This window comes from Ambystoma mexicanum, chromosome 6q, assembly GCF_040938575.1.
Source record: "Ambystoma mexicanum isolate Mex_15411 chromosome 6q, UKY_AmexF1_1, whole genome shotgun sequence".
NCBI lineage: Eukaryota > Metazoa > Chordata > Amphibia > Caudata > Ambystomatidae > Ambystoma > Ambystoma mexicanum.
The window spans coordinates 225,311,529-225,332,065 of record NC_090937.1 but is presented as its reverse complement, the minus strand read 5'-3'; the positions used below and the strand labels follow the sequence as shown (position 1 = coordinate 225,332,065).

General features: G+C 45.1%; 1 protein-coding gene across 5 annotated transcripts in view; it reads right to left on the bottom strand.

The window, feature by feature from the left end:
• Positions 1-20,537, bottom strand: part of PDE5A (phosphodiesterase 5A) — a 959,918-nt gene that overhangs the window by 257,460 nt on the left and 681,921 nt on the right. For all 5 annotated transcript variants that reach the window (XM_069630677.1, XM_069630678.1, XM_069630675.1 and 2 more), the window contains exon 9: positions 7,576-7,660. In XM_069630677.1, coding sequence (XP_069486778.1) covers positions 7,576-7,660 — 85 coding nt within the window. The remainder of the gene's footprint in view (positions 1-7,575; positions 7,661-20,537) is intronic.

Genomic DNA, 20,537 nt, shown 5'->3' with positions numbered 1-20,537 from the left:
TCGTGGGAACATTTCTATCACCAATGTAGACAAGCTGGAGAGGGTGGAAACCAGAGAGGCACTCAGAAATAAGGTATTGCCTTGGCTACACACTAATGTGGGTCATGGCTGTTTTAGAGGACGGGACTTCAGACATTTGCGAAGGATGCATATTAAGGAATGGTGCACCATGGACAATACAAAATGTATTGTCATAGGCTGTGGTCAGAGCAGTCTTCCTTCAATTTTAAGTTTTTGGCAAAATCTGACAAACAAGTCGTCTGCCTCTAATTTGAGGATTGTGCTTAATTAATCTCTTTAATTGCTGTATTGTATTCCTTTTGGTTCCTTATCGAAAATGTATTTAATTTGGTGTTATGCATGTTCGTTTATTGTGTGAATTGTTTTGTGCAGCACCCCAATGCACACTGCCCATATCGGCCCTATATAAATAAAACAAATACTAAACTAAGACGGGGTTTGTAGTGTTGGTTCACACCTATGGACTGTGGGTGCGGAGGAGGATGACGGGATAAACACCATAGGTTAGAGATGGACTTGAGAGTCTAGAGGAGCCTCAATTTTCTTCCTTTAGTCCCTATATCACTTAGCAGAGGATGAGGGATGCCACCAGGCCTCCACGTTCTCATTTACTAACCCAAAACATGCTACCTCAACATGAAATGGTTCAATATAAAGTGCTGTCACATTGTACACAACCCTAATGCATGTTTTCCCCCTTTGTATCGTAGATACGCCACTCTGTTAATGTTGTGGTATTATTATGCCAGTGATACCACTATGCTTACCTGTGCAGTTGACTATCGGGCACACCCTAGTCCAGCTGATCCTTTTTTTTTATTTTTACCGTATAGTAGATTAAAGGGCAAGGGGAGCAGGGTGCAGTGCAAGGGAAATGGTCCTGACAGCATTATACTGCACACTGATTTTAGTGTTGGGAGTGATTTGCGCTGTACAGCCTTTGACTCACCAAACAAATGTTTTTGACTACAACATCCATCAGCCCTACAGTTCAGTGGAGTGCAGTAACTCACCCAGGTTGGCGATCAAGAGCTTTTTCTCTGCTGAAGATGCTTTGATGTTCTTGGTCTTTCGAGCGCATTCTCCTTTGCCTTCTGTGGTCTCTTCCATTTCATGGCCAGCTCCCCACACCCCAACCTTGTTCTTTCCTTTGCATAGTCTGCTTCTTGTCGAAACCTTTGGTCTTCATTTATGGTCTTCATTTAGAGAACAGTGCTGTTGAATCAGGTCGTTCTTAGCAAGTACTGTTTTTAGAATTGAACCAGCAGCATTAAAGGTGCACTTGGAAATCACTCTGTCAGTTTTAAGTGTGGTGTGCGTCATTTTCACATAAGCAGAATATCTATCAGGCATATTTCTATGGGTGTGGGGTAACCTGAAGGGCACTGGTTCACACTCTCCATGGAAGGCTTGGCAGTGTACTTGAGCGAAGCGGAGCAGGCTACTCTTGAAAGGTCAAAACCTGAAGCTCCAGGGAGCCAGTCCCTCAGGCATGAATGGGGAGGGGAGCAGAGGGCAGTTTTAGGTGAGGAGCGATTATAAAGTAGCTGGTGCTGTCACCCATTCAGTTGTAGGAATTCCTTGAAAAGGCCCGATTCTTTCTGTGTTATGATGACTTTCCAACCATCTTCAAAAGTTTTAAGTGGTAAAGAAAGTGTTCCATTCTAAACCACACATTGTAATGGCACAACTCATGGGGCAGAGCTCACACAAGCTCAGAAAAAAACATCTTTTCCTTTGCCTGAAAATACAGTGTGTTCTAGGACCCTGTACCTGCAATGTTAGTGGGATGCCCCTTGATATGCAGGGGCAGCAGAGGTTTCTGTTGTACAGAAGCCAGGTGAATAGTACAGGATTCACATGCTGTGTGTACAGTTCTGATAATAGACTTTTGTAATATCAGCTAATCCACAACGCACACTGTGCTGCGATAGAAGACACTTTCTGCCTCATTATGATTTGGGAAGTAAATCCTATGATTTACTGAACAGATTGGAGAGTTCAGGAGGTAGAGGAGGAGTAGACAGGTACACCACGTCAAGCAAGCAGGGATGGGGTGATAGTAAATGGGACTGTGGGTGTTACACAGAGATGCAGGAGAGGCCTGGGAAAATAGCCAGGGGGACATAGTGTGATGATTAGTATTTTTGCTACTCCTATTGCACAATAGTCACAATGCAATGGGAGTTGTATGTAATCATTTTTAAATTAGCACATAGCTCTCTTTACACTGTGCAGTATCTGTTAACACAGCATTTAGAACAGGGGCCTCCATAACTTACACTGTATCATCTAAAAAAGTGCATATATAAATGGCAATAAATAAAAAAAGATCATGCAAAGTAGTGTCTTTGGTACACTGTGACAGAAAACCACAGGTGCATCGAATCCTGGTGCCTGGTTGATTGAGGAGCCCATTGACATTGACTGAAGGGATCACAAGGATCAAATCCTGGTACCCAATCAGTATCAGACAGGCACTCAACCTCTGGTCCACCAGTATTACAGTGAAAGAAGGGTACTTGAACACCTATATTTTTTGCATTTTTTCTGTGGCAACACAAGTTCATTCCTATATATATATATATATATATATATATATATATATATATATATATATATATATATATATATGTATATATATATGTATATATATATATATATATAACATGCAGGTATTGTTAGGTTGCCCTCTGCTGTCCAAATGGCAAAGTGCACCTCTCTGTGCCCTTCCACTTCTACAACAGCTATCATTTTAACAAACAGAATGAACACAGTTCTATGCGGACACCTTCACCTTCCACTATTGCAAACATTCTGAATAATTTCAAGTTACTTCTTTCCACCCTACCTCTCTTCACAGAAAGCATGGCGGTTCCATTGTCAATGAACAGTTAATTATTGGGTCAAGGATCAAAATGCTGTAGGACGAATGCCTCCTCACAAGTTAAAACTGAAAGTAGGTGCTGTAATTATGCAACTACACAATCTTATGCCATCACAGGGAATCTGCAATGGAACAAGGTTGACGATTAGATGTCTACAAAGACACATCATAAAGGCCTGTGTAATCGATGGATAAACTTAGATACTGTTCTTATACCATGCATACCTCTCATTCCATCTAATACAAATATGCTTTTCAAATTCAAAAGAAGACAGTTTCCTTTATGTTTAGCCTTTTCAATGACCGTTAATAAGTCACAGGGACCAACGCCTCCTTCCCAATCAGTGGTAATTCTGATATTTAAGAAGGGGGACAGAAGTGACCCTATTAAATACTGACCGATATTGACCTTTGAGATGTGCTAGAATGGTGTATGTTACGCCGGGAACAGCAAGTGCAATGAAAAAATGCATACGCCAAAACATTGGCTTAAAAAGGATGTTTGTCCTAACAGGCAACAGTGCCCGAGCACCCAAGTGGACCCCCTGAGTGGACCCCCATTGAGTAGAATAAAGAATCAGACAAATGGGTTTAATGAATTTGGGACATTTCTTATCAAAGCCCCCACTTTGTCACTTCCTAGGAAGGACAACTAGAGAGGGTTAATTAGAAAGTGAGAAGGTATGTGACAAAGTCACTGTTCAATTGCAGGAAAGGGGGTACCATTAGGCCCTGGGAACTAGAGCACCTGCTAAGCATTGGGACCCCAGGAGGAGGTATATGGGGGATCTGCATAGCCTCGTCCCCAACCTTCTCTATAAAGGAGTTGTACTAAAAGCCATAGGTTTGGGCAAAGTCCTGAGTGAGAACATCACATAAACAGGCAGGCGGTTCTCAGTCCACAACACAAGCAGATCATATAACTCAGACAGCAGACATTCGGAAGCCATGCAACGATCATTAGCGTGTGCCCACAACCACAATACCCTAAAGAGGGCCAACAGCCCATCAACCTACCTGCACCAGAGTATTCACATACACCATAGATAATATAGGTGGGAAAAAAGGGTGATCACTTCACACATTTCGAGGGCCTGTTCTCAGGCCACCAAACAATAGGGAGGCAGACACAAGAAACCAAATGCAGAGACCTTAATCAAACTGGATTTGTTCATGGGCTGGGGACATCAATCAATCTCATGATCCTCAATTCTTTAAAAGCCCAAGCACAGCACTCCAAAACCTCCCTATTTTTCGCCTTTGTCGAACTAAATGCTGCATTCGATTCTGTCTCCTGCGTGAAATTCTTCCAAAAACTAACCAGAGCTAATTGTCCACATGATATATTGGACATAATATGTGCCTTACACTCAGGCACGTCCATCCGGGTACGACTATCTACTATCGGTCTGTTATCGACAATAATAGAAACATCTAGAGGACTGAAACAGGGCTGTATTTTGGCTTCGGCACTAATTAATTTCTTTATTCATGATGTCCAAGAAGTTTTTTCCTCCATCTTAACAGACTCACCCAAAATGAATGGCACAGTGATACAAGCGCTGTGGTACGCGGACTATTTAGTTCTAATATCCAAAACACCTATAGGCCTCCAGAAATTAATATCTGCCCTCTCAATTTATTTTGAAGAGAATGCGCTTTCTATGAACATCAAAAAATCTCAGATATTAGTTGATACCCCAAAGCGCTCATTAAGATCAAAGTTTGTATGGATGGTCAAAGACATTGCTTTAGATATTGTAACCAACTATAAATATTTGGGAACTCAGTTTGAATCAAATCTTATGACTATTGAACATCTGCAGTCACAGCAAAACAAACTGATGGTTGCAATTTCCCAATCAAAAGTAATTCTTCATAAATACGGTAAATTCTCCATCAAGCCGGCATTATATTATTGGTTACAAAAAGTAACTCCAACCCTTCTCTATGGACTTGAAGCTCGAGATATCACTGATGTTAAACATCTAGACAGACTGGAAGCTAAATACTGGAAAAGCCTATTGCATTTACCTCAATCAACCCCGATTTTGTGCATTAGATATGAATTGGGTCTCACGTCACTCAACGCCAGATACCAATGGCAACTTTGTGCTCTATTTAGAAAATGCTTGGTAAATATAGCTGCTGATACTGGTATAGCCATCTTGTCTGACTATCTGTTCTCATCTAATCACTGTTTTGTTGTAAAATGGACCACCTATGTGTATCGAATTCTGGCTACAGCAGATGTAGATGTTGAGACTTTAATTCAAAATCCTGAACGAGCTAAGAAAAAGATCTTTCTTCAAGATTGGCTGCTTAATCGCGATCTTTGTTTAGGTTATAAAAACTTTAACAGCCATATATTCCCAGACAAAAAAATGGGAACTGTTGCAAATTATTTGATTAAATCGCCCTCACCACATATCCGTATAGCGATTATGAGATTGTGCTTTAATTTGTGGCCTACACGAGATATCTTAGCACAACGAAGGCAAATTGTTGTTTCAGATAACTTTTGCAGATTTTGTAACAATATGTTACAAAAAGAAACCTTAGAACATTTAATTGTTGAATGTTCCGCACTAAGTTCAATAAGAAATAACATGTATAAAAAACATCTATCTACTGTTGCTAATGTCCATCCTAGTTTGAGATGGTCTTGTTTACTAAACTCAACTAATATGAGTTTACTCATTGCCTCTGCAAATTTTGTGAATAATCTTTGCTTACCTATGATAGCAGACGATTAACTAAATACCCTGAATGGGCACTTGATGAATTTATTCGTTAACATGAAGAAATTGTAAAAATCTTTTTTTATCTAATTCTGTGTAAAATAGTGTATCCTGAATCAATGTGTAAAGAGCTTTTGTATAAACAACCTTGTAAAAATCATAAATGATTAAAAACAAGAATAAATAAAAAATAAAAAAAAAATAGGGAGGCAGAGGAAAGACTGGCAGAATTGCACACATGTCATGACAGAAATGCATGTCTTCAAGATAGTGCACAGTGGTTTTAAGCCCTTGTTTGAGTATCCGGAGGCCATAGTTGAACACAATAACAGGTCGGGGTGACAACATTTAAATGCAATACGGAAACAGGAGTTAATACATGGCAAGAGAAAATGGGAAGGAGCAACCCAATTACAGACCACAATCGGATAATTATGACATGGGAAGCAGTGTGAAAGGAGCCCAGCAAAATGATGTGGGAGTTCAGAAGGAATGTTAAAAGGAGAGAAGGGGAGAACAGGAGAGGAGAGACATTTGCTGAGCTGGCCAGCTTAGTTATGAAGCACTTTTCCATGAGGCTCCTAGGAGCTACAGCCCAGAGCCTGGCTAAAGCCAGAAAACTGAAGGAGAAAGGAGCTGATTGATCTATTTGCCTAGCTTGGGTTGGATAGACACTGAGAGATGCTGATGGCAGCCTGTTGGAGCTTCTGGATAATAATAATGTATTTCTTATATAGTGCTAGACACCCATAGGTCTCAGAGTGCTGAAATAAAGGAAGACATTATTATCCCACAGAGTGGTAACCAAATGTATCAACCTCAGAAGGATGAAAGGCTGAGTTCACCATGCCGGGATTCGAACCTGGCACAGCACGCTTGCGTTCAGATATCAGTAGTGAGCTCTTAGCTCACTCTGTTCTCTGACCAGCTATAACATCCAGATTACTGGATGAAGCCAGTGAGCCCAAAAGGAGCACAACCGTATCCTGTTTTGAGTTTACCAATGAAGGAGACCATTGTCTGGTGGTTGAAAATTAACTTCGGTCTAAAAGACATCCAAGTGGATGGTCTCAGGGTGTGATAACCACTTTGGGTATACCCTAGGGCAAGAGGGGATCACACGATCTTTCCTGAAAGGCATATGTTGAGTCTACACTTCAGGAGCCCAAGAGAGGATGACCAAAGGCTGCCATTCAATCTAGGATCGACCATCAAAACAGCCAAGAAAGTGTGCTGAGGTGATACAAACATTGTCACTGTGACTTGTCACTTGCCAGCAAGGGGATACATCCCAAAACTTTGTTTGTAGAATTTGGAACAGGAATTGGACTAGGATATTCGGTCCTCTTAGATTATTACAAAACACTTATTTTTAGACCTCCACTATGACACTGTTAAACTCAAATTGTGTTTTAATCATAGCCCATGGGACCACAAGAATTCACCAACCATTACCTTCAACCGCAGGCTAAAGGTTTGCGAGTAACCCAGAAGACAAAACTTTGAATACCGACAGGGGTGGACCTGGTTGGGACCCGCATCTCTAGCAATCCTTTGCCAACCACACTATGCTTTTCTTCTGAACCTATTAACTGTTTCTCTAAGGCAGGCACATGGCCATTTTGATGTGTTGTTGTTTCCTTACTTTCCATAGGCATTTGTGCAACCCACCCCTGAGATGTATGAAATAAAGGTGGTGAACCTTACTCTGTTAACAAGTGTTCTGTTCTTCCCCTGTGTGGCCCACCTTCTTCTAGATGTACAAGTTACTCTCTCTGACACCATTACCAGCTTGTGTGCAATGTCTGCCACCCCTGCCATAAGTCGTCCTATACACTTACAGTGCTGTCTGTCAACAGAAACAGCCACAATGCCTCAGTGGAAGCTTAAACACACGCATAAGCACACAGGGACATGATCACATACCTATCACTTTATTCTTCTTTCCGTTTTTGATTGGTGTACAAAGCAAGCTTTGAATATTCTTGTTTTTGTTTTCCATGTTGTCACTCTGTAGAGGAAGGATGACACAAGTTAGGAGCAACTCATATTTTGATAGCGTGTAATTTCACTGTTCACTCCAAGAGTCATCATATTGCTATTGCGGAGTATATAGGGCCATTATATTGCATATCATTCTTTGTGGTTACACCCCACACTCCATAAACTAAAATTACTTTTTGTAGAACAGATTCTGGAATTTAGATACACAACAAGAATTAAAGGCACAGCACACCAAGACGCACTCTAGAGCAGAAGGTAAGGGCCAGATTCACAGAGGTGAATCTTCATTGCGGGTAAATGCATACAGCAATATAGACACCCCACAGGTGCATCGATCCCACCGTAATCCACCTTTCAAAAGGCTTCCTCATTGAGGTTTCGTGCACCTCCCCCACTCAGCACTGCACTCATCAGCACCAGACACAGAATGGATGTTTTATCTAGATACATTTTGGCAAGCAGTGCCTATGGGACTCAACACTTATTATGGCCAACAACAAGATATGGGTGTCATTCCATCAGATGGTGTAGAGCGTCTCTCACTGGTTTATAGATCCTTAATAGATTTCAATGAAAGCCAGCCCTATGTGGGCAAATCGATGTTCATGTTCTTATCTGACAATTATAATGTGTTTACCAATATTGGAGTACCTAAGATGATAGTAAGACAATCAGCTAACACACGCCCTAGCCCAGATGCTATTCCATTTGGTCGATTTAAATCTAATGTGGATCTGTGGGCACATTTTCTTACCAGAGTTTGTAAAGCAATTTGGGTTAGTGGCCAAATGCCGACTAACGAGGAAATCACTGATTGATTTCAGCAATATTTAAAAAAGGAGATTGCACACGCCCTAAATGATACTGGCCCATCTCAATATTAGACTCTGCGAGCAACATATTTGGTAAACTTCTTTAATGTAGAATTTTTAATTGGGGTGATGCAGAACACATCTTAGTTTATTTGGAAGGTGTTTTTTGGAGCAGGTATTGCATTAGTGAACACGCATTCGACGGCGACGACTTATCTCTCACACAGGTCGGGCCATGCAGGCGTTGAGCCCATGGAGGATTTTCTTTTTTTAATCTCAACATCTACACATGTGGGTGTTGAGGTGCACCCTGTACCTCCCCCCTCCTGGGTGTCCTCCCAGCCCTCGGGTCATATGTGGCCATTTTTATTTTGTTTTCTATTATTGTTTGTCTATTGTGCATTCATGTGACAGTGTGGTGCTTTGTGGCATTTGAAAGCATCCACTGTGTGTTCCAGCTGGGCCCATACAGGCTTGTCTCGCGTATTTGTTTGTGGCTTGGGGTCCTGACACATATGCCACTCCTGCTTCCCCTTTCCATGGGCTCGCAAGGATGGCTCGGTGTGACAGCATCTTACACAGGGGCATTGGGTTTCCGTCATATCTGTGGCAAGTCTGCAGTCCTACTTGTTTATACACCCCTGGATGTTTCTGGATGGTTTCTCCAATGCATGTCTGCACTTCATTTTGGTGAGTATTTTGTTGACTATGCATTTCATCATGTTGCTTGTGATGTTTTTTCTGACTTGCCTGTCTATGTTGTTGATGCACTTCCTGCTGTAGGCGGTACTAAGCACCTTTTGGCTGTGCAACACACACTGGTGATGGGAGGGTTCTGTGTGGTGACAATGTCACATTGGGGCACTTTGGCTAAAGTGATTGGTCACTGTCTGACATTGTCGATGTGGGGTACTCTGTACATGATGTGTTCTGCTGGTCAATGGATGATCCAGTGTTGGGTTTGCTTTTGAAGTGTCAGGGGATTGGTGTGGTTTAACACACTGGGCGGTCCAGGAGAGCAATGTTCACATGTGCTGTGTACAGAACACTGAGGATCACTTCATTTCACATGCATATATTCAGTGCATGTCCCTACTGACACAAACACTTAGACAACGTACCCCCACACCAACAACGACAACAACTTGCACACACGCACACCCCGATTGCCTTCTCAGGCATGCAGTCTCCCTGCAGTGCATGATCACTTTCAATTCCTTGATCGTGTACATGTATCGCAGGGTACTTTTGATTGTACTTATTTTTCATGATGCTGAAGGGCTTTTCACCAACACACAGCACACTCACTGTGCTGTCTGTGAGCAGTGTGTTGCAGGGGACACACACGCAGCACACAGTGTTTCTATTGGCAAATTTCTCTTGCCCGATGTGCATGGCAACAGGCATTTTGACTTTTGTTGCTCGTTCCGCTGGTGGCATGCATTTGTGCCACACTTTTTATGGGTGGGAGGTTTTGGTCAGTCATTTCATCAGAGTCCATGTCAGGTGTAATTGTCTAGTGCCTGTTTACATTTCTCACGTGCCACTTCATGACAATTGTGTCATGTGTTGTGCATTTAGTTTGCTGTTTTGCCGTTGCATGCCATGGCATGGCGGACGGGAGTCATGGGGGTTGGCAGGGTTTAGGTGACATACCAGTATTTCCATGCTCTATTTTGCAGGGGGATGGTGGGATATGCACCATGCATGTGTTCCTTTTGGTCACACAGGATTGGTTATGTTTAAGTAGCTAGGGATGCACACAATGTAGCACTTCCGTGGACACATTCTCAGGGTGGTAAGGTTGTGACAGTTGACTGTCCCTTTGTCATCATCGATTGTCACCTGGTATGTGCCAGGCCTGTGTGCACTCCGCTGGGGTGGGAGTTTAGGTGAAGAATGTGGCCAAAAGCTGGGTACGGGCTGCCTCACCACGTGCCCTTCCCCTCCCATGCACAGCACCTGTGCATGTGGATGGGGATGTGGGGGCACAACCATGTCCACCGGTATGCCCGCCGTGTTGCAACGTTGTGCAGGACACATGCTGCCACAATGATCCTGCACACTACTGGGGGTTCATATAGTAGCTGCCTGCCAGAGCGGTCAAGGGAGCGGAAGCGTGACTTGAGCACTCTGAATGTGCGCTCCACTATGGCCCTGGTTGCAATATGGGCTGTGTAGTATCTTACCTGGGGTGGTGTGGTGGGGTTCCTTATTGGCATCATAATTTAGGTGCTCAGAGGGTAGGCACTGTCCCCTGGGGGGGTGATAATGGTTGTCATTAGTTGGGCTGGTGTATTTGTCTGTGTGTGACATGCATGCATGTGCAAAGGCATTTGTACTCACCAATGGGCCATGTGTTGCCATGCTTCCCAGCTTCCAGGTCCCGGCTCAGGGCAGACATTCTGTATATGAAACTGTCATGGGTGGACCCTGGATAGTTTGCATAGACAGAGGTGATGATTCCCTTGGCATCGCGTACAACCTGCACGTTGATGGAATGCCAGTGCTTGTGGTTGCAGTAGATGTTCTCAGTGGCCCTAGGTGGACGTAGGGCCACATGGGTGCAAACTATGGCACCGAGAACTTTGGGGAAGTGTGCCACCCTGTAGATGTCCTGGACCATGGCCTGCCTTTCTGCGGGTGTTCTGGGCATGTATATGTGCCTGCGGACTGATGGTTGCACAGTCATGATTGCCAACACCTGGTGTAGGCAGCGTGACTGTGTGGGCTATGGGACGCCCCCGACTATGGCAGTTGTCCGCTGAAATGTCCTGAGGGCCAAAAAATGCAGGACATTGAGCACCTTTTCCAAGGGGCTCAGTGCTTGGGAGCACAAGGTGGGTGATGTGAGGTCATCCTGCCACTCAGTGACCAGGTCTAGGATAATATGAGGCGGAAACCTATACCTGCCATAGACCTGGTCATCAGGCATCCCAAAAAGGCTGGTCCTGGGCAAATAAATGCGGGGCCTGGCTATTCTCCTCCTCCTGCGGTGTCCCACGATCACTGCTGCGAGAAATGGGACATTCATTGTAGCTGAATATGCTTGTTTGTTGTTTGCGCACATTTTTATACTGCACGGGGGCACTTCCGCCTGCTTTCGTGTGGCAGACTTATTTGTGCGTGTGCGTATCTTTTGGTGTGCGCAGGTTTTCCCTATTCGGTTCCATGAATACATGTTGTTTGCGAGCATGTAGGCGTTGCGTGTATTTCCGAGTGGTACTTCCCCGTTACGCCCACATTTTTATGCGTTGTTCCCCATTCCGTGTGTCCCGCCCCCTTTTTAGGTGTGTGCCCTAGAAGTTATGCGCTTTCGCTGTGCGTGTTGCGCACAGCGTTTGGAAAGTCGCAGTGACGTGTAAGGTTAGCGCGCAGAGCCTTCCATGAATCACTTGCGTGCGAATCGTACGCGTGCGCTGGCTTTTTCACACTTGCGCCACACATTTCAGAGTCATAGTGAGACGGAGGGGTAGGGCGGGGAGGTCCAAGAGTTGATATGAAGTCAAAATGCAGGATCACTCATGTGGGGGTGCTAAGAGTGTGGAATGCTGGAAGCAGAAGTTCTGCGTTTCTTTCGGTTCCGAATAGAGCCAAACAGAAGTTGCCCATGTCTTTGAAGCCCTTACTGACCCCAGAAAAATACACCTAATGGACATGGCTTTGCAGCATTAATCATGTGACTATAGAGGCCAAACCAAGTCCTGCCTGACCCTGAGATAGAGAGCTGGCAGACACTCCCAAACTGGTGATTCATCTTGCAGCTCGATCCCCAGCTGGAGCAAGGGGAAGGTAGATGGAAGGGCCACGCGAGGCTTCCTTCGTTGGGCAACATGGTTGATGCAATCCACACATTGTTGGATAGACACTTGCTGGCTCTGCAGTGTATAATACAGAACACCTTGCATATCAGCAGCCAGGGACTCAATTGATGAGCTCCTGCTGCCGCTAGCAATTTCTGGGTAGCACGGACAGGCAAAGGCATGTTGTGGAACACACACAAGTAGCACTCTTGTGAGTGCCAGGAGGCAGGCAGGTAGCGACAATGGATAATCGGTTCACCTTCTCTCCGATTCCGAAAACAAGTGCAGGCAGCATGAGGATACATAAACTCAAGAGTATTCTGCACAGGCGCGGTACTGGACCCTGACCTCAGCTCCACACCATGGGTCCCTGTGAGAGTGATTTTTGGCACACAGGTGGGGGTTGGGCCTGCCCTGATGTACTGCACCGGCAGCTCAGGTGCACCAGTCTGTGCCTGTACAGGCCTGAGGTTGACCAACCATGGCTTGCTCTGACCATGACGCTAATTATTTTCTTTTTTGAGTGGTCTGGGCGGTCTACTCCCTGTGGCCCATTGCAAACTGTCAAATGAGGCACGCATGCTACCTGCATGCAAATGCAAATCATTATTTGGTGAAGCATTATTCTTCTCTAGTCTGCATTTCTTAATATGGCAATAACGACCCAGGCTCAATTTAACTTAATGATGGGCCCCTGCACCGCTACCGAGGTCTGATTGGGTGTTATTGCCATTAGCGCACAGGGTTTCCAGAAATCCAGGGTGCTGATAGTAATGTATTTTCTTTTAATAAAAGGGACACCTCATGGTGTCCAGTTCATTCAAAGAAAATACTAACTTAAAATGGCTATCATGGAGACGGAAGGCAGGCTCCATGTAGAGCCCCTCTTCCCTTTCCATGGCAGCCCAGAATGGAGGCTGGAGCAGCAGTGGCAGCATTTGCGCTGCCACCAAAAGAATAAGGTGAGTGGGGTAATGGGGCGGGGAGGGGAGGAAGAATGTGGGGAAGGTGGCGGGCTGAGAAGCAGTCATCAGACTACTCAGAGCACAGGTGATTTCGCTGGATTCAGCCCGTGATCAAAGCAACCTGAAAGGATGACTCCCCCGCGCCAACTGCTAATCAGACATACATACTCGAGAGCTACACTGACAAGTGCTATTTTAAATGCCTCCTCTCCCCCAAACACAGCAAGACTTTGGCAACAGACAGAACAGCAGTAGTTTAGGCATAATAAATCCATCAAAGAGAAAAGGTGCTTTCTTGTCACAATTCTGCCCCATTATTGTGCCTCCTCTAGAGAATATCTAACTGACCAAGGTATTGCGACAGCCCAGCCCAGAGATTGACTAGAATGATCTAGAGAATATCTAACTGACCAAGGTATTGCGACAGCCCAGCCCAAAGATTGACTAGAATGATCTAGAGAATATCTAACTGACCAAGGTATTGCGACAGCCCAGCCCAAAGATTGACTAGAATGATCTAGACCAGGCTTGTCCAACCTTTTTGAATGTGGGGCCGAAGCATTAACTTTTTGTCACCCGGTGGGCCGGTGGGCCGGCGAACCAAAAGTCAACACCCTTACCCAAAGCAGTATATTCAAAATCGATGGTGTGTGACCTTTGACACAATAGCATCACAGGCAGTGATAGCCATGCAGTCCCAAAGATAGCTTTGGGTGTCAGGGGCAGTGATCAAAGGTTAGTTTCTTGTGATTTCTTCCACCAGTGTGTATGTGTTGATATGTTTCTGAAACAGTGGGGGCGACCGAGCGTAGCGAGGGAGCTATAATGATCTAGGGAGGGTTTGGGGGGGTCCCCCCCCCAAGATTTTATTTCCAAATATGAGGCTGAAATGGTGCATTTTACAGCAGGAAAACTGGCCAAAAAGCCATAAGTTTACAATCCGTTCTAAAGGGGAACATGTACATTCCAGGTCACCAACAGCAGACAAGAACATTGTAGAACACAACACATTTTAATGATCAATGTGTCCACAGTGTTGTAAAACAGCATTATCACTGATGTAACACATTGGCATGCTGGCTGTGCCCAAAATATGCCCCTGTAGCAACATGTCTATGCTGGTTGTTCCCAATTTAGGCAGCATTGTCCTGTACAAAGCATGATTGATGCTGCCTGAGCATACCATGGCACTGGTGATTAGGTACTTCACTATGCAGATAATAGTTTTGACCAGTGTTGCCAAGTAAATATTCTGTATCTATGTTGACCATGTCCCCTACTTTTGCCTTTGGCCCCCTCTGTGCCCCTCCTAAATTTGATTCCTGATGACACCACTAGATTGACCAACTATGGGGGTTCATGAGGAGCAGGGGGCGCAATTAGTGAGCTGCAACTAGATCCATTGCAGCCTGTATGTCTGCTACCATAGGTGATTGGTCCAGGGGGCACCAGAGGCAGCAACAGTCCTCCGCCATGGCCCAGAAATAAAATTACTCCGGTCAACGGACCCGACAAACATTGAACACATTTCATACAAGAATGGATCACCATATGTTTCATTAATATCTGTGTGTATAGATCCCTATTGTCAAATTACTATGAGTGGCAGCAGACGTCCAAGGCCAAATGATAATATGTTATATTATAGCACTTTCACTAAAGCTCTTTTTTATAGAACAAATATGCATACAATATCACCCAACCTGTGTTGGTACTCATTTATCAACCTAAGAAGGATGAAAGGCTGAGATGGCCTTGCGGGGATTCGAATATGCAGATCACAAAGACATCCCAGCAGTGAGCGCTCATCCCACTGAGCTATCATATTGGCTATAGTAAAATGAGCAATTATTCTGTAGTGTAGTGGATATCATTAAACTGGTAACTGAGATTTAACAGCAGACCAGTTAAGTTCATCTGCAGGTCTGGTGCAAAGTTGGCAAAGTCTAAAAATGCACCGGGCCTGTAACTGCCTCTGGCGCCCCCTTCCAGGGGGCGCCAGAGGCTGTAACTCTGACATGGCCTGGTTTATTTATTAATTTGTTCATTGTTTGTCAGGTCCGTGGACCCGATTAATTTATTTCTTTCCACAATGTTGGTCGAGCCTAACATTGCAGAAATAAATTAATCGGGTCCACGGACCCGACAAACATCAAACAAATAAATAAACCAGGCCGTGGCCTGTTACTACCTCTGATGCCCCCTGCAAGGGGGCACCAGAGGCAGTAACAGTCCCCCGCCATGGCCCAGAATTCGGGTCTACGGACCCGACAAACATTCTTTAAAAAAAGAAAATGCATCGGGCCTGTAACTGCCTCTGGTGCCCCTTTAGAGGGGGCACCAGAGGCAGTAACAGTCTCCCGCCACGGCCCAGAATTCGGGTCTACGGACCCGACAAACATTCTTTAAAAAACAAAAAATGCACCCGGCCTGTAACTGCCTCTGGTGCCCCGTTCCAGGGGGCACCAGAGGCAGTAACAGTGCTCTGCCATGCACGGCCCGGTTTATTTATTTATTTGTTCAATGTTTTTCGGGTCCGTGGACCCGATTAATTTATTTATATCCGCAATGTTGGTCAGGCCCAACATTGCAGAAATAAATAAATTAATCGGGTGCACGGACCCGACAAACATCAAACAAATGAATAAATAAACCTGGCCATGGCCTGTTACTGCCTCTGATGCCCCCTGCAAGGGGGCACCAGATGCAGTAACAGACCCCCTGCCATGGCCCAGAATTCGGGTTTACAGACCCGACAAACATTCATAAAAAAAGAAAAATGCACCGGGCCTGTAACTGCCTCTGGTGCCCCCTTCCAGGGGGCACCAGAGGCAGTAACAGTGCTCCGCCACACAGGGCCGGGTTTATTTATTTATTTGTTCGATGTTTGTCAGGTCCACGGACCCGACAAACATCGAACAAATAAATAAATAAACCGGGCCGTGGCCTGCAAATAAATAAAAAAAAAGAAAAACTTACCAGGCCTCGGTCACAGGCGTGATGCTGGGGGGCTGGGCTGGTGATTCACACGAAGCTGACTGGAACAGGAGTGTGAAGGTGGTGCGCTCGCCGTACCTTGCATGGCAACAGTATTTCCATTGGCTGTTTCTCAGCCAATGGAAATCACAACCCAGGCAGCTTGTTCTTTTGGATTTCCTTTGTTTGTCTGTTCGGCCTCGCGGGCCACATGAAATGGCTCGGAGGGCCGCATTGTGGCCCGCGGCCCGTATGTTGGACAACCTTGATCTAGAGAATATCTAACTGGCCAAGGTATTGCGACATCCCAGCCCAAAGATTGACTAGAATGATCTAGAGAATATCTAACTGACCGAGGTATTGCGACAGCCCAGCCCAAAGATTGACTAGAATGATCTAGAGAATATCTAACTGACCAAGGTATTGCGACAGCCCAGCCCAGAGATTGACTAGAATGATCGCTATATCTGATTTTCCATTCAAATTCCAGTTAGGTTTCGGGAATACATTTGAACTTTTTCACTATTATTTCGGGTTATTGGAAACATTTTGTGAGAACGTTGCAACATCTTCTCAGAGATTTGTCTTTTTTGGGTATGTGAGTACTGTGGCACAGTAATATTTGGAACCCAAAGGTATCATCACTTTGGTTCAAACTGCTGTTCTTTGTTGTTTTATAAGACAGAGGTTGCCGCATATAGTTGGGGCGCTCCTTGCTCTGACAGGATTTCTTAGACACTGGAGTCTGCTCTTTCACCATAGACTCCTGTCTCAATATTGCCAGTCTCTAGCCTCAACACCTAGACCATCACATCGCACCTCTCACCACCTGACTCTCTAGACGACGCCTGTCTCCACCCCACCACCCTGTACAGCTGTACCCCTCCTCTCTGCCCCTCTGTATCCCACCCCCCGCTGTTTATCTGTTCTGTTTTAACCTCTGAAAAGCACTCTGTTATGTATTTGTATTGTTGTATACCTCGGTAAAAGCGCTCTGTTGCTCTGTTGGGGTTAGTCCCCATTTTCTGAGTCCATTGGAATACCTGGGGATGTTTTGCATATTTACCATGAGCTGTAATAAATACATTGGGCCTCATTACGAGTTTGGAGGTAGCCATGCCGTTCTTAGCGACATGGCTGCCTCCAAACTCGTGTCTGGGTCCTGAAAAGAGGGAATTACCAGTCCATTCCGACTATTGCGGGCCCGGTAATTCCCTTTTTTCGGGACCCGGTACATCCCCATTCCCATTCGAGCCCCCATAGGGCTCAATGGGGGCTCGAATGGGAGTGAGGAGGATGCCAACAATGGACCCGTTAATGACAGGTCCGTTGTTAGCATCCTGGTCTGCTTGCGCGTGGCGATATGCACGTCTGGTCTGGCAACAGTGCCGGTCCCTTACCGCCACCGTTCATTCCGTGGCCGCCAGCCTCGTAATGAGGCCCAGTAAATCGATAAAGCACAGCTCCGATGATATTTGGTGAGAAGATCGAAGATTTAGCTCCAGCTTTTTGAGGGAGGTCAGTCTTCCAAATTACTGCCAAACTCATAGTGCAGCGGTGCAGTAACGCGTATTAAAGCAGCGGTAACGGAATTAATGTCACTATTTTTACAACACCTGCGCACTTGCAATAAGGCCCCATGGTGTGCAAAACTGTGCCTGTCACTTTCCTCAGTCTGAATACAATAATGTGAAGATTAATTGGGGTTAAGGGCGAGTCAATTTAATGTGGCTCCAAAGACGGCCCCTCCTATCTCCTGTTCACAGATCTGTGGTAATTGGCAGGACAGCAGATGCTGCATTTCAAAGGCTGCATGCCTAGTAAAACCCTGCTGGTTTAACTGTGACGCAGCAATGGAGAACGCTTATATAAGCAAAGGTCTGAGTCAACCGCATCCTTGCTCAGGAAATAAATAAACCATCTCGTACCCTCCCTTCACCCCCTCAGAAAAATGCAATGTATAAAAACCTCTATGCTCCCCAGCTCCTACGCCCCTGAAGGCACGCTAATGCCTAGGCTCACATATTGGTGCATAATATTTTCCAGGTGCGACATGCCCAAACGCGTTTGCCGAGTAGCTAGCTGTTTTACACAGCAATGTTTTAATTGGAACTAACTCCCAAGGTGTTCTTTTCGTAAAGTTTGGGGAATTCGTGCCACCTACGTCACTCTGCTCTCAGGGCATAGTAGTAAAGAAGCCTCGACACGTGCCACCTTGAAAGTAGCTGCGAAGGGACAGCACGCGGTGTCGGACTGGGGCATACAATTCATCCAGGCACCAATAACAAAGTGGCCTCCAGGGTTTAGTACATTTCAAAACATACTATTGAGTACTATTCCGATGGTGTTTCTGGCAAATATGTTGCACGTAGTACATTTGAAAGCATGTTTGGTTAGTTTTATTGGCTGAAACTAGTGTAGTACCTTATGACAGCCTGGCTAAAAAAAGTGGCCCAAACTGTCCCAAAAAACGATCCCATACTAGAATCATGGCCTGGCAATTCGGGCATTGGCCTACTGCTCTATGGGCCATTCTAAGCCTGGCAGCATCGCAGCATTAGCAGAAATAACTCCAAGCTCAGGAGCTCAGTAAAACAGGCATAGTTCAGTCCACTTAACGAATAAAAAGGCTCCGGAACACGCAACAACTTTTTAAGAGTTTAAATTGGAATATTAGTCTTGCATCTGGCACGCTGCACAAAGTGAACACTATCGCTTTAGTTCCCATTCAGCTTCCGCCCACATCCGTTTTGGCGGAGAAATACGCCGCCATTTCTTTATACTATCAACGCATTCACCAGCAGCTTCCCGCCCTGAATCATTTCCCCTCTTTTAAACCACCTCACGAGGGTGTCCACGCAGATAAGGACCTTTTCGCCTACAGACATTTCCTAACTACGTCACATCATTGCTTTCGGTTTTCCTCCATTTTACTTTGCTTACCTCATCTGTCATTGGAATTTGAATGTGGTTGTATCCTCGCTGCAGTCATCTCTCGTTGTCGCCTTGAACATGTTGTTCACCTCCTTCCCTGTCTACACTTCTAATGGTCTTGCCTATTATCACCTTTGCTAGAATGTTTGAATTCATCACTCGCTTGCAACAGAATGCTCTAACTGACCATCATTGTCACTTTCTCTCCTTTAACACAATTAGGCCTGATTCATGGAAGTGTTTTATAATGGCGCAATCACATAGGAAAACGTTACATGAATCAGGCCTATATTTGGTCCACTCCACCAAGAAACCGTCTTTCCGTAGGGGTGCGCCACTTTTTAATTCCCATCATTGGACACTTCAGCCACTTTCACTGTCGATTCTCCTTTCACAACTTAATTTCGACGACTGCAGTAACTCCTTTTCCTCATGAATCAATCTGCTGTTTCTTGTCTTCTGAATTTTCTAAAAATGTTCTTTCGCCTGCTTTTGGCTCATCTAAGCCAAGGCCACATCGCAAGTAATTTACTCAACACTTCATTTTAAAGTTCTGTTAGTGCATCATTTGATTTCATATACAATTACACTGCTTTTCCCCCAAGATTTTGTTCATTTTTATCTTGAATGTGTTTTATGGGGTCCACCCGGGCTCAGCACCAGTGATTTTTCTAGCAATCAGCATAACTCTCCCCAGATGGTGTTCTCCTGCCACCTCTCCACCCCGACTACCACGGTACCCTCATGAACTTTTAAATATGTTCCGTCCCCAGGAGGGACAGATGCATGCCATTGTGGCAATCGAAGGCCGTTCTGTCTACTGTGATGACCTCTTGATGACAACGCCCACCACATCACCTTGCAGAAACTGGAACTTGCCTGTTAACCTCCTTCCGGCTATGTCAATCGACGCCGGCTTCCTTGCCCCAATCCTGATTGCGAGTGGACGTAGATGGTTCCACCACAACACTGTATCTGGACACAAACGTCTTATGAGACCCACCTCCTTCTTGATCAATATTAATGTATTCAGACTTGTGGAAGCAGATCCTTCTCATCCTGGAGGATGATCATAATGTGCACCCCTTTCCATTTTCCACTCAATTAAAAAAGCATCAGAAACAGCTCAGTCCCACAATCCCGCACCATACCAGTTCCACTTTGCCATACGAGTGTCCCGGCTGTTTCCCATACATCCTATGGGGTGGGGTTAATGGGCAATGCATCGGAGGAGCCTGCTGGGATCATAACAGAAGGCCCTTTCTGTGCCTACTAGTTCCTCTTTTATAGCTTCCTTTTGCACTAACTTCACCTTACCCGAAGACCTGCTTGATACGTTATACCAGCCCCCAAAGAAGTGGGCCCTGATTCTGTAGAACATCCAAGCACTCTCT